The 19,103-nt window shown below is 42.1% G+C and overlaps 1 protein-coding gene across 1 annotated transcript in view; it reads left to right on the top strand.

Annotated features, from left to right (window-relative positions):
- LOC146595680 (scavenger receptor cysteine-rich domain-containing protein DMBT1-like) overlaps positions 1-16,787 on the top strand; it is a 32,156-nt gene extending 15,369 nt beyond the window's left edge. Inside the window, exons 5-14 of the mRNA XM_085305285.1 lie at positions 9-129; positions 1,210-1,360; positions 1,696-1,907; positions 2,568-2,740; positions 3,261-3,649; positions 4,269-4,540; positions 12,292-12,603; positions 13,174-13,197; positions 13,565-13,876; positions 16,465-16,787. Coding sequence (XP_085161411.1) covers positions 9-129; positions 1,210-1,360; positions 1,696-1,907; positions 2,568-2,740; positions 3,261-3,649; positions 4,269-4,540; positions 12,292-12,603; positions 13,174-13,197; positions 13,565-13,876; positions 16,465-16,787 — 2,289 coding nt within the window. The remainder of the gene's footprint in view (positions 1-8; positions 130-1,209; positions 1,361-1,695; positions 1,908-2,567; positions 2,741-3,260; positions 3,650-4,268; positions 4,541-12,291; positions 12,604-13,173; positions 13,198-13,564; positions 13,877-16,464) is intronic.
- The last annotated feature ends 2,316 nt before the right edge of the window (positions 16,788-19,103 follow it).

Genomic DNA, 19,103 nt, shown 5'->3' with positions numbered 1-19,103 from the left:
TGCTGGAGTGCCGGCACAACGGCTGGGGCCTGCACAACTGCGTCCACGGGGAAGACGCCGGCGTCGTCTGTGCAGGTAGGTGGCCGACGGAGGTGATCCCGCTCCGCCCTGTGTCCGTCCCACCCCACCGTGCTCTCTCTTCCMCCCTGGTGCCCCAGCCTCTCTACGCCTTTCTTTCGCGATGCGCGTGCTGGGTTCGGTGGCAATTCCATTTTTGCTTTTTCTTTCTTGCAGCTATTGATCCAACCTCTCCTACATCACGGCCTTACTCAAGAGGTGAGTTGTGCCCGTCTGAGGCATTGGGGGTATTGCAGCAAGCAGTGGATTAAAAGTAACAACGTTTTTACTCTAGAAGTTTATTCATGGTCATAGAAATGGGAAAACATTTTGCAGCTGTCCTGATAGGAGAAGCAATTGGATATATTTAAGGCCTGAGCCAGCTGTTGATGCATTTATGCTTGAAACAAGTAACAATTTACAAAAATTCCTGAAAGACTGGCAGCTTATGTATCCTCCAAGATCCTTTGGGGTATAAGGAGACCCAGCAGAGGAATTGAGAGAGCGCTGTGTGTTCAGGAAAGTATTTCCATTTGGACCGCCACGGTACCCACCAGAAGCAGGCGCTGACTGTGCAAAGCAGAGACCGGGCCAGGYGGTGTCTGGATGTTACCAGCCAAACCTGCAGATGGTGTTCTGGCACCGCGGATGCGAGCGGGAGCACAGAACGACGCGTGAAAGCACACCGCGGGCAAAAACAAATGTTGTAACCCGCTCTCCCTGCCCTGCATGCTGAGAGAAACAGTTTCAGAATTAGACAGTAATCATAGAACTTACGATCTGAGGTGAAAAACAAACTAAAAGTCATAACCATCAAATTCCCTATAGAAACATTGCTTTCATGCATGCTGTAGGTGTGAACCCGTGATCTACACAGTATATTTATAGATGTAGTCCAAAATGCATTAACATTACCAGCAGTTCTCGTTGATGATTACCGATTTGTTAAATATACCTGAACATCTTGCTTTACATATACAATCTAAGCCTGAGAACTACTGAGAATGTGTGTATTTAGTTTTGATTTGGGTCATATAGAATAAGATCTGAAGTCATCGGGAGATCTGCTTTCTAATCTCAGAGGACTGGAGTACTCAAGTACAATTTTGTAGAGGTTGATATAAGTAAACCCATTTCCACGTCTTTCTGCAGAAAGTTTTCTCTGTGGTGGCTTAATTTCAAATTCCTCTGGGATCCTGGAGAGTCCGTTCTACCCTGGACATTATCCAAGTAATGCTGACTGTGTGTGGGAAATACATGCAGAGAACAATTTCCGTGTTGTGCTCACATTTAGAGATATTGTGTAAGTAAAGCGATGATTCCCTGGGCAAATAGCAATAGTCAGAATCTGTTTGAAACAGGCAAATTTCCCAATCTTAAGGGTCTTTTCAAGAATATTGAGCCTTTTCAAGGCAATTAGAAAATTAAAACTGTATTAATGTAGTATTTTGTAGTCACAACAATATATTTGCTACTGCTCCATACAAAATGAATAAAATGTGTCGGGGCTGCGGCAAAAATGTCTACCATGAAAACTTTAAATTCTGAATGATTTTATCCTGTGATGAACAATTAAATCAGAATTTCTGAAACTCATCCGATAAGATGTTGACGTTTGTTCCGTAGAATGCAAAGCAGCATGCAAAGCAGCAGATGCGAGCATGACTACATTGAGGTCTATGACGGGCCTCTACATTCTTCTCCTCTTCTTGGGAAAATTTGTGCTGGTTCCCTTCGCACGTACACTTCTTCTTCAAACCTGATGACCGTTCGGTTTCACAGCAATTCTAGATACACATTTAGAGGCTTTCAGGCCCACTACTCCTCCATTCCAGCTGATCACAACACCAGTAAGTTCCTGTTCAGAGCAGGACTCTATTTCTCAATAGACAAGCCTGTTTATTGATTTTGTTTTGTAAAATAAATATTTGTTAATTCTGTGGAACTATTTCCTATTTTTGGAGCTTCTCATGCATGTGAATGTTGAAGTTGATCTCAGACACATGCRAAAGTAATCAACATTTATGCTTTTGCAATCCTTGCTATGAATTGTACTCACAGGATTGGTATCACTGGATAAATATAGATTGGAAAAAAATGTCCAAATCTCATGGACTATGATCCAGTGTCTGTCTTATTCTATTTAACAATACATTATGTTACTAAGCAAAATCACAAATGACTTCAACTAGGTTTTCACCCAGTCAGGTGTCTATAATATGTCAATTGGGCCTTCTATGATTTTTGTCACTGACACATTCTGATTACAAAGAGAAAAATCAGAATCTGAAGCTTTTTGCTGCAACGGTAACCTAAAGCATACTRGAAATTTTCAAGGCTTTAGTGTATTGAATGTTAAAGGTATAATGGAAATRAAACGTTGTATGTGAAATATAATGTGCTGCTGCATGAGTTACCTAACTTCTAAATTAAGAAAACAACATCTGGTTAAATTGCAACTTGTAATCATGAAGAAAATCCTAAATTCACACATATGTTATATCTTCTAGCCCTCTTGTGCTTGCCGGACTACATGCATGCGGTGGTTAGCAGAGACTATCTCCAATCACAGGGCTACTCTGTGCAGAGCGTCACCATGAGCGATACTCGCTGCAGACCAACAGTCACGTCACAGGAGGTTATTTTCAATGTTCCCTACAACGGCTGTGGGACAGTACGACAGGTATGTTTAAAGCTGTGTGAGTTGCAGGACCCCTTCGGAAATGAGTCGTGATAGATGCATTGTGGTCCACAGTGACTAGAAGAGATCTATCAGAACCAGAAGTTTTTAATGCTTAATATTTCAGCAACTTAGGGAATTGCTGTGTTTGTTAGAAATGCGCTTCTGGGGAGGAAAGCATGGGAGGAAGTTACATGAACTTTCCATGATGTTATTTGACATTTTTCTCATTTCGTGTCATTTGACTTTTTTTCTGAATCTGATGTGTTTTATCTGACTAATGACATTTTTCACTTATATATGCCCCAGTTCATCAAAGCATTTAAGCCTCCAAGAAATACTTTCACTCCGATAAAACCAGCTATATGCTTTAAAGTAGATATGGTCTTTTAATTAAATCAAACTTTTGTCCAAAGAATTTAAGAAGAATCTGCACTTTTAAATTGTATATAACTCTCTCAAAGCTTAGAATATGGAAAGTGACAGAAATGCCATTGCTCATTTTAAATTACACCTGAAACAGGAAAACAATGATACGATCAACTATTCCAACGTGATCAAAGCTACCTCTTCTGGCTACATAATCAAGAGGAAAAAGGATCTTCATCTACACATCAGTTGCAAAATGCTCCAGAACACATGGATGCAAGTAATGTATGTTGCTGAGGATATTGCAGACGTGAATGAAAGTCAGTTTGGAAGATATGATGTGAACATCACGTTTTATAATTCAGCATCATTCTCACAGCCAGTGTATGATTCTCCATACTACATTGACTTGAACCAAAATTTGTTCCTTCAAGCTTACCTTCACAGCTCTGACAAAGATCTTGTGTTGTTTGTGGACACATGTGTGGCATCACCGGATCCTACTGATTTTAGCACTCTGGCCTATGATATAATCAACAGTGGGTAAGAGCTTTCTCAAAAGTCATTAGAAACATAGCTGTAATCATCTTTCTGCATTCATTTATTATAAAAGAAAAATAGAGCCAATGTGAATTGGTTTATATGTCGTTATCGAAAGGTGGTTGTCTTTTTTTATAATAGTCACCTGGAAATAAGAAATTACATTTAGACCTTATTAAAATTTTATTTCACTGACTTGCTGCTTGACCTATTTGCAAAATCTAAAGTAGTGGGAGTGAGGTAAACGAGCTAGTGAAAACTGGAGGCAGAAGTCTATCGCCATAGGTGTTTAATATTTTAGTAAATCCTGGAAATCCCAGTCAAGCATTAAAGCCATCTTCTATGCCTGGTAAATCACAGACACTTAGCAAAGAGTCCATTGTCCACTCTTCATCATTATATTCTCCTTCCTTTGGAAAAAGAGCCACCAGTGCTCCAAGTGCTTCATAGGACTTCAGTATACTTAGCCGTTCTATAAAAGTCACATTTCTATCCCTTTGGGGGCTTAGTAAATGGTTATTATTTCATTTTTGTTTTAATTTATTGCATTTTGGCAGGAACATACATACTTCAGCACTATGTGAATCCATGTAAACTAATTCTCTTTTTCATTTCTTTCTAGATGTGTTAGAGATTCTTCCTTTGCCACATTCTACTCCCCCTACGGGCACCTTGCTCGTTTCAAATTCAATGCCTTCAAGTTTATTAACCGCCACACATCAGTCTATCTGAAGTGTGAACTGGACGTGTGTAGGCTGAGAGACTATTCCTCCCGCTGCTACCRGGGCTGTATGAGTAGGTCCAAGAGAGACACGAGTTCTGACCAGGAAAAAGTGGATGTTGTTGTTGGACCAATTCAGCTTCGAGAAGGTGGTGCTGAGAGTAGGAATACTGGTAAGGTCAAATACGCTTTTCTCTTATTTAGTCTAAGACTGCTTAAAGTCTTCATGGAAAGCCGTAGCTCTGTATGTCCATTTCTGACTTCCGTCCCTGAAATTTGCTTTTGCTAGCTTCACCGCAAACATGAAGGGCTTGTTTGCTGGCTCAGATTTTATCTACAAAATCCTTCTTTCTTTCAACACCTTGCAAACCCTCTGTTTTTGCCTGCTTATATGAAAAATACTAATGGCCAYAGCTGTCCAGAAGGAGATCAAGCATGTAACCTGCTTTACTGCTATAACTTCATTGCATTAATTAGCTCCAGTGTGATTATGTAACACAATTGCCAGGTCTACTCTTGTAAAGCAAGCTCCTGGCTTTCAGTAGAAACATTTAACTCCCTTAGTCGTCTTGTAGTTACRAAGTTTGCTTAGTTAAGTTGTAATCAGTAGCAGTCTGTTCAAAAGGTTTAAAGCGATGAAACYGTAAGAAGTTTATTTCTGATTCTGATCTAGAAAGCAGCTTTTTTAATTTAGAAGCTCTTTATCCCCTCATCTTTGGTATAACCAGACCAAATACTCTCTGCCTTCACTCACAGGGCTGGACTCTTCCGTCGCTCCTCTTCAGGCGGTTCCTGCTGTTGCTGACAATCCACTTGTTGCTGCTGTTGCCGTCCTGGCAGTTGTYGTTTTCATTCTTGCTGGTTTTCTTTTGAGACCTGCGTTGAAGAAACCATTTTCATACAGGATAATGTGAGATCAAGAGTCAGCATCAGCTGCTATGTGGTTACAGGACAAACCACAAATTCTGAGCTGCCCAAATATTTCATGGAGAGCTGGCACATATGTGCCATTTGTTAAGAAGCTGTGATATCTTTATCTACAGTAAATCCTAACCTATTGCAATGTTTTAAAATAACTTTGTAATCCTAACACCTTTTAGATGATTGTGAAATAATTTCATCATTCATTTTGCGAGTTATTTGGTACAATCATTTTTCTCCTTAATTCTCTTCTCATCCTTCTAGGACCATTTATTTAATACCTCAACATTTGTGAGATGCAGGAAGAATATGCATAAGGCACCAATAAATATTTCAAGGTTTATTAAAAGGGAGAAAGATTGAATTTTGAGTGAAGTAATCTGTCATGACTGGGAAAGAAATATAAAAAGGGATTCTGTCATGACATCTGGAATTGTGGCTACAWGATATTTCTAATTATTTTGAGCGTGGTTTTTAATGCTAAATTTCTCATTGAAGCAATAACAGGTCTGTGATTATTTATAAAATGTAGAGATTTCCAAGCTAAATCTGTACAGCTGAAGCAGTAATCTGTTACATGAGCCATGTAATTTAAAATCAAAGGAAAGAATGTTTACAAACCAGTATTTCTATTCTGTGTTTCAAATTAATGTCTTTGCGATTAAAATCCAAATGAATACTTTGCTGCGTTGAAGAGTGTGATCTGTCTGAAGGAAGCTTTGCCAAGTCACACACTGAGCCCCTGCTTTTAAATTCCTAAAAAGAGAATATGAAAAAATCCTATATAGGTTTCGCAAGGAGTGAGCTGATTCTTTTTCCTTTGTACATGCAGTTTTACAGAAAATGCCTGGGTTTAGGAAGCTATCTGTCATGGGAGATCAGCTTGCTGACATTTGCTTTTCTTTTGGTTKCTGCTACTTTCTCCTGGGTCTTGCGCATAAAAGCTCCATGATGCGGGTTGTTCTGGGGACTTCAGAGGAACCACCTATCGGCAGGATCTTGCAATTCTTTTCCCAAACAGACATCTCAGGCTTTGTTTATACGTACACAGGAAAAAGTCCACTACATGCCAGTGAGGAACTGTACCCCACAGCCAGGGTCATTTCTCTGCATTATTGCAGAAAACATTTTCTTTCCGGTACATGGTTTTCCTGATCATGTTTTGTAATACTTCTACACGCTGCTGTAAACAGTTGTGGAGTAACCATTGCGTACGAGTATTTATGTGCGTGGCTACAAGAAGATATTTTATGGAGTTAGGCTGTAAAGGATGGATTAAAAAAAGAAAACAAATTCCAACAGCAAAAGTAAAACAAATGTCCAAACCTCACAGGAAAGGCCATGAAAGAGTTTCCTTAGCTTCCGACAGATGACAGCATTATCTGAGAGCCCACAGAGCCCAGAAATCGCGAGGCCCTGAGAGATGCAAATAACATTGTTCCTTCCCTGCTCTTGCCAATTCTTCTGCCTCCTCGTGACGCCACCTCCCGTTCCTGTGATTGCTGCTGTTGCCTTGGCTCCCTGCCACTCCTCACCATGGCACTTGTCCCTGCAAAGGCCACCACCTCCTTCCTGAGCAGCAGCAGGTCCCTGCTGCTGCCACCTTCCGCTGCGCCAGCTGCCCCCACCCCACGGCCTCCTGGGCACCCACCTCATCCCCCACCACCACTCAACACTAACGTAGCCCACAGGTGTTCCCTTAACTTCTTATAAACCCTCCCCTGAAGGCTAGGCAAGCTCTTCTGGTGCCTAACTGGCCTCACCACCAAGGCTGGTGCCACCACGCGACGGCTGTCTGCAATGCCTACCCTGAACTGGTGTGGCTGCGTCTGCGCCCGCTAGCCCCTGAGCCRGCCCTTCTGGCCGGGGAGACTGATTTTATCTCCTTCCCCTTTAAGTAACTTTGACATTTTTTACATAATTTAAGTAATTTTTACATTTAAGTAATTTTTACAATTTTTACAGGCTGATGTTCTTCCATTAAGTCTGCACTTCTCCAGACTAAATGAGTCAAACGATAACTGAGCTATTAAAGGTGTTTTGTTTGCAGTATTTAAGGCTGAAGCACACACTCTGATCTAAGGGCTTGCCAGATCAATTGGAAACCTTCCCATTGACTTCAGTGGCTTCTGGATACAACTCTAAACCGGATAAAACTGTGACTCTAATTGAAGAGATTTGAATCTCATTCAGGAGATTTTTTTCATGTCTCAGTGAACTGTCACAAGACACTTCATATCTGCTTACCTGAAGAAAGAGCTATGTTTAATCTTTAGCATTTTGGTTGCTGATAGCATTAAAATTCTTTAAAGATATTTTTTTTCCTCTCTCTCTCTCTCTCTCTCCCCCTCACTTTGAATGGTTTGTTCAGCTTCTCAGGGCACAGCCCGCCTCTCAAAGTGGGGTGCATACACTCATGAATCAGGCTGAAATATGCTGGAAACACAAACAGCCAAATAAACATTCAGCACTGGTGGTACTCAAATGGAAAGCAAGGCCTAGGATTTATGCCATTCATGTCSTAGTCGACAATGCAGGGACCTTAACCAAAATGTAAACTGAAATAGTTTATTCAGACCCCCTTTTCTTTGGTTGATTCATTTTATGTGGGATCGTTGTTATGGGGCAAAGTTTTAGGTGCAACTTTATGCCCCATGTTGCAATAGAAATGGATTCAATAAATGTGACTCCTCTCCTTGGACCACTTCGGTTAGGTGGTTAGTCATTGCTAGTTTATCACTGGTGGTGACAACATCAGCCTCATTGGTGCTGACCCATCAGACGCAACCTTGGAGCAGTACCTGGCGCAGGAGACTGTAGCAGAAGTCCCTGCAGGTGGCAAGGCTGGCACTTTCCCCATGCCAGGTCCCCGGCAYGTGGGGATCGCTGGAGAGCCCCCACTGCGCAGGGCAGCTACTCAACCAGCTCTCCTGAAGCATTACTTGAGAAGGCTTCTCACAGGGAGAGGATGGACCCAGAACAATCTGCCCTCAGATACCTACACATTTTTTTTTTTTTTGTCAAAAATATTGTACAGACTCTATGGATTCCTGCTGATGTGCTGTTCCCAGCATAAATATGTAACTTATTTGGACRGCACTCGGATTAAAGCAAAGCTCAAAAACAAAATTTGTGTTTCCTTGTTTTTATGCTGAATTTCCTGTGCTTTGGTGTCCTGTTTGTATTTCTATTCTAACTTTGGATTATGAAGTAGATAATTGCCTCTGTAGTCCTTCTTCCCAGGAACATAGTATAAAAATATTTATAGTTGGATATAAATAAACATTATTTTGTTTTTGAATTCCAGCTAACCAATAGACTCATTTTTGAGTAGTTAATACTATTTGCCCATGTTTTGCAGATTGAGACTAAAAATAGAGAGCTAACTTGGTTTTGCAGGGAATGGGTAAGAAATGCTATTTTTCATGTTTTCATTATTTTCTCACCATACTTTGCCATAGAAGCCCACAGATATTCACTGACATCAAGCTTCTGTGTTAGTAGTTRAGCACAACCTGCTACTCCCTGTTCTGCCTTAGGTGTATTTAATGCTTAAGACTGAGCACTTGCATCAAACTCTGAATAAATAGCTAAATGAATGAAATCCAGAGATCATTTTCATTTGACTGATAATTATTACTTTTTCTAAAATAACTCCATCAGATGCACCAGGGCAATGAAGGGCAAGCTTTTTTTTTTTTTTTTTTTTTTTTTTTTTTTTAACAGAATTGTACAAGGATCTACCTTGACTGAGTAGTCTTGCAGAGAGCAACCAGTTCTGGGCTGCTGAGCTACCTAACACGCTTAATAAATCTCTGTCTCCCACAAAAACAAAAAAACAAAAACACTTGCCTTATCTGTGGCAAGTTCAGGAACAAAAGAGTCTGCAGTTTGTACAATTTAAGTTAAATCCCCTATATGATAAAGAGACGAGATTTCCTTGTTTAATTGTTTTTATTCTGTTTGCTTTTATTTTCATGGGGTTTTTTTATTTTTTTTTCTTTGTTTTAGCACTTTATTTCTATCATCTGGAAAAAGACTAAGGAAATACTAAAATTCTCTCAACTCATTGCAATTTTACAAAGTTTTCTATCTCAGGCTCAAGAACTGTGATACAAAACAATGTTTTAACCAAATCATGCCCAGCTGAGGGAACCGATCAGTGGCCCAGCCGTTTTACTCATGGGAATGAGATCTCTTTCCATTGCCTTGAATAACACTTGGATCACCTCTTTTGCCCTGAATTGCCCTGCTCCCGGGCAGCCCCGAGGCCGCGGAGGAGGCAGGCTACCGGGAAGGGGTGCAGTCCAGCACGGCCCTCGCAGGACGCCCTGCGAATTCTTCATCGCAGCGTGGACCAGCTGCGAGAGCAGTGCCCCGTTTGCAGGAGCGAGGCCAAAACCTGCTGCTTTTCGAGCTCCCGGGAAGCGCGGGCAGCTGGCGTTCAGGAGCTGCTCGCCGCGCGTGCAAAGCAAAGGCTCGCTCTGGGGCTGGCCGCGCTGAAACGGTCCTTGTCTCGCACGAGCTTGCAGGGCTTCTCTAAGGAAGCTGCTCTTAAGGAAGACGAGTGACCTCCTCCCTGCCAGCGCTGCGCAGCGTAATCCAGATGTCTCCTGAAACGCTTTCCAGAGGCTGAGAAGTACGAAGGCCGTGAAGAAACCTGCAGAGCAAGCTGAAAATTAACTATTTAAAACGCCCAGCTTATATTAAAGTACAGATCCAAATCTGTACAGCCCTCAGGGGTTTATTGCACTGTGTTTTGGAAAAAAAAAGAGTTTCATGTCCTAGCAGATGAGGWGGTCGCTTGCCCCATCCACAAACTGCTGCGGCTGGACGGAGCAAGCTGCCGAGCTGGGGGGCTTGGCAGTGCGGGAGGGGACACGGCAACTGCCCAGCTCCACTTCGGAACAGTGGGAAAATTGCACTATGGAAAAAAAATATCTGCTGTCATTTTTCACCTGGCTCATTAACTTTCTCCCTGTCTTGTTCCTCTTGAAGCCAGTGGCTGCTATTGGATATGCTAAGGGGAGGGTTTAGCTTCCATTTCTGTAGAAGAGAAAGGCTTAAAGCAAAAATATTAAGGTAATTGAAAAATCAAGCTATTATAAACAAACTCTTGCCAAAAAAAATTAAGAGGCTGTTTTTAAAAGTTAGAAGCACCTGTTGCATGAAATTGCTAGCTTAAAATAAATAACACTGGCCGAACTGCAGAACACACCCCTTGAAAGCCACACGCTTATAAATTCGGAAAGGAGTTTTCCTCTGTGCCATCGGGAACGCAGGTAAAATGAGGCCCCTGTTGCCCTTTGCCTGGATGCTGCTGCTGCACGGAGGATGCCTGCAGGGCTCAGGTACAGTGCCTAGTGCTGCTCTTTCTCTCTTTTGCTTCCCTGTAAAATCAATAGTGGCAAATTTTTCACCCTGACTCCAAGCCGATGAAACTGATGATAGACATCTTTGCGGTTTAGAGGGCTTGAAGGACTGAAGACGCCACCAAATATTTATATGACTTTGCTTAATGTGTTGCAGGAAACATTCTTCTAAGAACAAATGCACATGATCAGTAATTAATTTTGTTTAGTGCACTGGAGGGGCTTAGACAAAAATACCATGACAGATGGAAAGGGGACACCAGTGAGCAGGTAGGAGCAATGTTATATTTCAGCCTGGCCACATTCTTACTCCAGGATTTTCCAGACCTCTGTTAAAAACTGAGGGTTGCTGCTTCTGTTCTGGATTCTCAGTTTTATTGATTTATTTTCCTAATATTTTATACAGCATTTAAAAAGAAGAGCAAGACATCTCTTCTAAACTGTAAGAGCACCTTTACACATTTTTTTCTGTGACAAATATGCATGAAGCTCCTTTTTCCTAAGCTGGATCTTAGAGAACCAAACATATCTGGAAAAAACTTCTTTTATTCTAATCAACATCTTCTATAATAGTTTACATTTGGTAAATTTTATTACTGAAGGAAAAATTCAGTCATAGTCCTGCAGTTTATATATATGTGTGTGTGTGTGTGTGTGTGTGTGTGTGCGCGCGTGTATATATATGTATGTATGTATATGTGAATGTATGAGGCTGCTACGTGAATGATGCTGCATAAGGGGCATGCTCAGTGTTACGCAGTTGTGTGACCACAAGTAATAACAGCAAAATGTAGTTTGATTACAGAGATATGATTTTGAGCTTGACCACAGAAAGGCAGAATTCGAGCAGGCCTCCCCAGAGCTGTGYGGCCCCGCTCCGCTCTCGCCCGSCCCCCCCACCACCGCAGTGCCCTGCGTGGGCGCCGCACAGCGCCCACCCTTCCTGTGCTGGGGCACCTGGTGTTTGCAGTACTTGGCGCTGACCTCAAACTGGCCAGTTTTAGGATCAGACTAGTATTTAAGGCAGCAAACGGGGAGATCTGCAYGTTTGTGGGGAGCTGTGAACATGCAGCAGGCTCAGACCGTGAGCGATGCAGGTGACAGCGTGGACGTGATCCAGCACCGAAGGTAGCCCAGTGGTCTCCGTCACGTGGCTCTCCAGCTGAAAACCTCGTGGTCTACCTGCACCCAGGGCAAAAGGCATCACCAAGTGGTCCCAGGAACTCAGTTTTCCCCCCATAACCCAAATGCTGAGAGCAGTGKCCTGCTATGCTGCTCTGAGCACCAGCTTCCTTGTTTAGTCCATCATTGGCCACAAAAACCACAGCACAGTATGGTGGAGTCCCAGAAGACGGTGTTGGTTTTATGTCAGGCTAATGCTAAATCCATGGACCTGCCATACAGGCCCACAAATCCCTCACTCTTGGAAGATGCAAAGTCTTTAAAGCCAGGCCCGTAAACACAGGGGCTCACGCGCGGTAAGCAGGACAAGTTAGAGCACGCTCTCCTTGCTGCCGCGCGCCCCAGAACGCCGCCGTAAAGCATGTCCTCAGGTAGCCTGAGCTACAGGTGTCGCTGAAAACACACCAGTCCCTCTAGTAATTGCTATAATTTGCTTTTTCCTTCCAAAGAACTGCCGCTGAGGCTGGTGAACGGGCAGAACAGATGTCAGGGCCGCGTGGAAGTGCTTCACGGCGGAGCCTGGGGGACGGTCTGCGATGACTCCTGGGACACGGCCGACGGCGACGTGGTGTGCGGCCAGCTCGGATGYGGCAGAGCCACCTCCGCGCCAGGGGGGGCTCATTTCGGCCAGGGCACAGGACAGATTCTCCTGGACGAAGTACGGTGCCGCGGGAACGAAGCCTCCCTCCAGCAGTGCTCCCACAGCGGCTGGGCCGTCAACGACTGTCTGCACCAGGAGGACGCCGGCGTCATCTGCACAGGTGACTTCTGAGTCATGAGTGTCAGCGAGCCCTAGCAGGCGGTAGAGATCTGCCAGTCTACAGTTCTGGTGCTCTGCAAAGGGCAACTAAACTACCAAAATCATTGTCAAGCTCATCAGGACATCTCAGAACTACTGCCCCACGTTTCAGCAAACAACTTCCTAAGCAAGTACTGTACACCACACATTAGCCTTCCCATTTAAAATGTCTAGCTAAAGAAACTCTAAGAAACAGGACACTTTTACATTTACTTTTTTTTTTGTAGAGTACAGTGCCACTCAGAGGATTTTGCATCTTGACATTCACGTTGCTTTCTAGCTAAAAGATGAATAGTGTCACTGAGAAAAAACCTAGAAATTTCTCCATGGAGTGCAGAAAAATCTTTCATAAGACTTATTTTTCTATGTTCAACATATATACCACTGATCTCTTTTTAAAAAAATTGGCTAATAAAAACAAAATTCTTCTGTACTGAAGGTTGGTTTTGTGTAGCACAAGTAAACTAAGAATGTTCAGTGCAAGCTGTTAAAAATGTTGTATTTCTCACTGTTCTCTCTTTTTCTTTTTCAGCTTCCATGATGTCTGAAATTCCTGGTAATTTTTATCTTACATACTTTTTATTTTACTGATCAAGTAATTTTGTCTAATATACTTTTCTAATAGCAGTGTACAGCTTATAGAGAGGAGTATTTGTAAATCCTTTTGCCAACTTCCTCACCTATACACAATTTCAAAATTCCTCAATTTTGCAGTCAAAAAAAAAAAAAAAAGTAGTAAGCATTTTAGGTGAATTTCCTGCCTTTGATTTGATTATCAGATCCAGAGCAAAACTAAATCATGGTTAATGTCATCTGTCATTGGTAAGTTCTTATTCTTGCCTTGGATTTGCAACAGCCACCTGAAAACCTGATGATATGGAAATGTCCTTGATAAATAATATTCTTTTTTTGGCCTTCCAAAGAGTTATCCCTGAGACTGTTGAATGGCCAGAACCGATGCGAGGGCCGAGTTGAAGTCTACTACCAGGGCAGCTGGGGAACCATCTGCGATGACTCCTGGGACCTGATGGACGCCCAGGTGGTCTGCAGCCAGCTGGGGTGTGGCAGTGCTGTTTCTGCCCCGGGGAACGCCAATTTTAGCCAAGGCTCAGGAAATATCCTGCTTGACGATGTGCACTGCAAAGGGAACGAGGCTCACATCTGGGAGTGCCCCAGCAGAGGGTGGCTGGTGCATAACTGCGTGCACGTCGAAGATGCCAGTGTCGTTTGCTCAGGTGCGTTTTCCCTAACGGTCCTGCGTTGCAAGGATAAACGTCAGCACAGAAAACACCTTGCAAAAGCCTTCTGCTGCATTCCTCATGCACTAAACCTGTGTTCACCCTATGTCTAATATCATGTTTCACGTTGGCAATGGAGCACTGCCAAGGCAGGGCGCTGGTGGTGGCACAGGAGGAGCCCAGCTCCCCATGGCCTCGGCAGGAGGACAGCCCCCCAGGCACCTGCTCCCTCGGAAATACTCGCTTCTGCTCAGCACATAGCAGCCCATGAGAACTGCCAGGTGCTGAAGGAAAACCATGTCATCAAGTGCTTTTATATATCACCTGATGCTTCTTGCCCTCCCTGAGGTGAGGAGGCTCCTTGTCTGCTTGGGAATGCTAACTTATAAGTAAGTCATGGAAACATCCCATGGGAGAAATGCCAGCGCAGATGCAGAGGGCAGGTCCAAATGGTCTTTGCATCACCTGGCACGGCCTACCTTTGGAAATTTTAACACAAAGGTCTCATTGTGCTAGAGGCAAAATAAATAATGTCCTGTGCAATCACAGGAAGAAACAGCCTGTTTGGACATCGATAAACTGAAATCTCTGTGTAATAATCTGTCCTCTTCCTTTTGTAGTTAATAGGATTAGTATAATCTGCTCTTCTGCTCTAACTGTGTATATTAGCAACAGAGCTACAAGAAAATTAGTAGCCTGGATTTATACATTATGATGCACTTGCAGTCTTGAAATGGTAGTCACTTTAGAGGATATTTTAGAGCTTTAACTTTTCACTGCAGTATATCTGAGTTTTTCATTAACCTGAGTCTTCTAAAAGCCAGCAAGAAATCATTAAAAGAGAAACTTTGCCTATCACTGCTCTTTCAGTTTCTCAGTATACTTCTAACTTTCATTAATTTTCTTTGTCTTTATTTTGAAGACCTTTTTTTTTTCCTAGTGATTACACTATCTTGGGTTTTTTATCACTAACACTTAGAAAAGTCATACTTTTCCCTTGAGTCATAAATTGATACATTTCAGAAATGATCTGACTTCTGCTGTAGACCTACGTGATAGTCCTGAAACAAGGTGCTTTATTCTGTTTACTACTGTTTCAGTAATATTTTCAGCATGATGTGCAATATGACCTTTCATTGATAAATTCAATTGTTTCTGCAGTGACTGAGAATGCTACCTAAAAGTGAACCTTTTTTTTTTTCATTCACAGCTTCTACAAGATCTGAAGAGTCTGGTAAATATCTTWTATTTGTATCATTGCTTTTAATATCATAAGTTTTATGTTTAAAAATGTGTTTGTATAATTACGTATACTGATAGATTTTAACTGAAAAGGCTGCACATATTGCTCTCTTCCTATTGGATGTGACTTCCATTTAAAATAATATAGCAGCATAGTCCAGGTACCAAATATATGCTGGATTTTTTATTCTATTAGTTTTAAACAGCAGATAAAGCCAAGAACTTCTCCAAATTACATCTATCTAAACATTAAGTCTGAATAAATGAGGCTTGGCTTTGCATTTACAGTCACATGAATGTTCACACATAAAGTTCACTTCCAGCAGTACTGCTGTGGACCCTATGTTGCAGAGCTTGAATTATTCCAGAATATTTTTGTCTTCAGATAAAATGGGCAGGTGCTTTGGAAGTGTGGTCTTGCCCCAGAGACTCTAAAAAAACAGGAGCTTCTAAGTAGATAGAAAATGCATGTTCACGCCTAACCAGTGAAATGGGCAATGCTTTGCGGAAATGACCTGCTCTGTACGACCTTCGTTYATCCTTAGCAAAACAATCTCTTTGACGCTAAGTGTCAGGTAAGAAGCATAGCATAGGAGTACAGGCTGAGAGCCAGTGGGGTAGACTGCAGCTTTGCAGAGAAGGACCTGGGGATCCTGGTGGAAAACAATCTGAACGTGAGCCAGCAATGCGTTTTTGTGGCAAAGGYGGCCATGGTAACCTGAGTCACGGTAGGCAGAGCGCTGCCAGCAGGTCAAGAGAGGTGAACCTTCCCCTCCACTCAGCCCTGGTGAGGCCACACGTGGAGAGCTAGGCTCCCCTGTACTGGAGAGACGCAGACATACTGGAGTGAATCTAGAGAGAGCTCATCAAGATGGTCAGAGGGTTGGAGCACTAGATGTACAGAGAGAGGCTGAGGCACCTGGGCTTGTTCAGGCTTAAGAAGAGGAGGTAAAAGGGAGGTCTTACTGCTGTTTATGATTTTCTATTCTGAGGGTGCAGAGAAGATAAAGTCAGGCTCTTCTCAGAGACACACAGCAGTTGGACAAGAGGCAACAGATACAAGCTGGCACTTGGGAAATTCCATCTAGAAATATGGAAAAAAATATATCGTGAGGTGGTCAGACTCTGGAAGAGGGACTCAAGAAGGCTGTGGTATCTCCTTCCTTGGAGACAGTCAGAATGCACCTGGACAAGGCCCTGAGCAACCTCCTCTAACAGAACTTGCTGGGAGCAGGGGGCTTGACCAGAGATCCCTGGAGGTCCCTTCCAACCCACATGAGTCTCTGATTCTGCCTTTCCATGMAGTGCCCAGGTTCAGTAAAATTCTCTTCTCTCTTTCAAAGTAATGTCAGTGAGGTTGGTGAATGGATGGAACCAATGTGAAGGGCGTGTTGAAGTATTTTACAAAGGAGCCTGGGGAACTGTTTGTGATGATTCCTGGGATATAAGTGATGCAGAAGTTGTCTGTAACCAGCTGGCTTGTGGACATGCTGTATCATCTTCAGGAAATGTCACCTTTACTCACAGCCTGAGAAATGTTGTCATGGATGATGTGCAGTGCAGAGGGAATGAGAACTACCTGTGGGAATGTTCTCACAGGGGGTGGTATAGACAGAGCTGTGACAGCCGGCGAGATGCCAGCGTCGTTTGCTCAGGTACACTCTGATCTCTTGGCTTTATCAAGAAGTGTCACGATAAGAAATACTTTGTTTAATATGTAATGTCAAATTRGAAATTGCTCCCCTGAACTAGAATTGTTGTCAGTAACAAGGCTCTTCCCTATGCAGAGGATTTCCCTCATTTTGTTTTTGGTTTGATCGATATTTGTCATTACAAACTTCCATCTGACTATGCTTCAGAGAAATTTTAGAGTATTTTAAAGGRTTCAGAGTTCATCCAATATATTTACTTTAAAATCACACTATTTTTACCCACCTGTAACCTAACAGTGAGTTTTAATCAATTCTGTTTACATACTGCCAGGCTAGAGGGGAGCATCAAAAAGTAGTCCTGAGGCACATTCTGCCCTTACAGTACAAGCTTTCACGCAGGAGACTTTTCACGAGTTTAAGGTCCTCCTCCACCACGTCCTACCTTGACAAAGCTTCTCTTGAATTTCTATAGATTGTTTATTTGAGTGAGATGGTCAGGGACCAAATCCAAAGGTTTAGAATCACAACTGTTTTGCAGTGCAGGGGCAGAAAACAACAAGGAAAAGGAACCATGACTCTGTCAGGTCCCTTTCAAACGGGAAGTGCTGCACTCAGACTTTTGGGTCCTTACCTAAATTTAACCCTGACTTTTCTGATATYTGTCAGGTAGTAAAAGATATCAGTAAAAGAGGCAGCCTCCTCCTGTTCTCCACTGGTTTTCAAGCTGCTGTCAAGGAAAGTCAGTTCTTAATTTTATGTCTCATCATTTTCACTCTCTTCAGAACACATATTACAAAGAGTTTAGTTATCCTTTTCTTGAACACCTTCTGAAATAAAAACAGGTTTTGTAAAGAAGGATGAAATATTATGTTAATAAATGTGTATTTTGTCTATTTCTTTCCTTCACAGCTTCTACAGGAACTGAAATACCTGGTAATTTCAATTTCATGTTTATTTGATCATTTCTTTCTTGAAAGAAGTTTATCTAAAACATAAACATAGTTCTTGTTTAAATGACTACCAATATAGATCATCTTTAGTTTCTTTAATAGTTTATGTATGAGAATGGCTTCTTGAAGCGTAATCTATTTTGACCACAGTGAAAGTAGTTATTTACACAGTTTTCATGAAGATAACCATGTATTCTTAATAATGATTAAGAACGCTTAACAATTGAAATTTAAATGTATATATSTTTGGGCAGAGTACTGAAATGATGGGACCTTTTATGTGTGAAAAATCTTCACTGGGTTAGGTTCCTAGAAGTCCAGAGTCTTTAAAAAAGGCACTGCATTAATTAGTAAACTAATAATTTTATCTGTTGGATGGAGTTACCTCAAACACAAAAAAATCTAAGATGGACTTTTTCCACATTCTAGTAAAACTCAAAAGCCCTTACATGATATTAAAACATAAGGAGAAAAGTTTATTTAGTTTTGAGAAAATCATGGCCCCTATTTTGTGGCTTAGATGTGATTAACTTCATCTCTTCATCACACCTGTCTCTCTAAGTAAAACCTTGGCCTTGCTTCTACTGAATTTAATATTTCACTGTTAATATATCAATAGAAAAATGCCCACTAGCAGTTATCTAACATACATCATTCCTTTCATTCTTATTAATCTCATGATCAGAATTAAGCTGGGAATGAAAAAATGATTTAGGTAAATGTGAACATCTGTTCAGCCCAAGCAGAAGWGCTTTAGTTCAAAAAATGAGCCGAAGTGATTGAAAATTGCCGTATGACATTAGATCTACTGGCACTAATCACTTTGTTCTCTTCACTTTTCCTGGASAGTCATATTAAGCACCAGGAGAATCCAATAGCCAGAGCCATATACTGAATCAATTCCATAATTAATCCAGAATTTTAGTTCATCAGTTTGGCAGCCTACAAAGTCTTATCCCTTTCTCTCCTCTCTTTTGAAGAAGTGTCACTGAGACTGATAAATGGTAGGACCAGATGTGAAGGTCGTGTTGAAGTCTATTACCAAGGAAGCTGGGGAACAGTCTGTGATGATTCCTGGGATATAAATGATGCACAGGTTGTGTGCCAACAGCTAGGATGTGGAAATGCTCTCTCCGCCCCGAGAAACGCACATTTCTCTCCAGGATCAGGGAACATTTTCCTGGATGATGTGCAGTGCCATGGAAATGAATCCTACCTGTGGGAATGCTCTCACAGTGGATGGTCAGTACATAACTGTGGGCACAAAGAAGATGCCAGCGTGCTTTGCTCAGGTATGGTAGAGTGAATTTATTTATGTCAAATTGTAAATTGTGTAAGCTGTAAATCTATCCATCAGCCTGAGACAAGGGCTATGGCAGT

Source organism: Rhea americana, unplaced genomic scaffold (genome assembly GCF_003343005.1).
Source record: "Rhea americana isolate MKP2758 unplaced genomic scaffold, rheAme1 scaffold_218, whole genome shotgun sequence".
Lineage (NCBI taxonomy): Eukaryota > Metazoa > Chordata > Aves > Rheiformes > Rheidae > Rhea > Rhea americana.
This window is presented reverse-complemented; position numbering and strand designations above follow the sequence as displayed.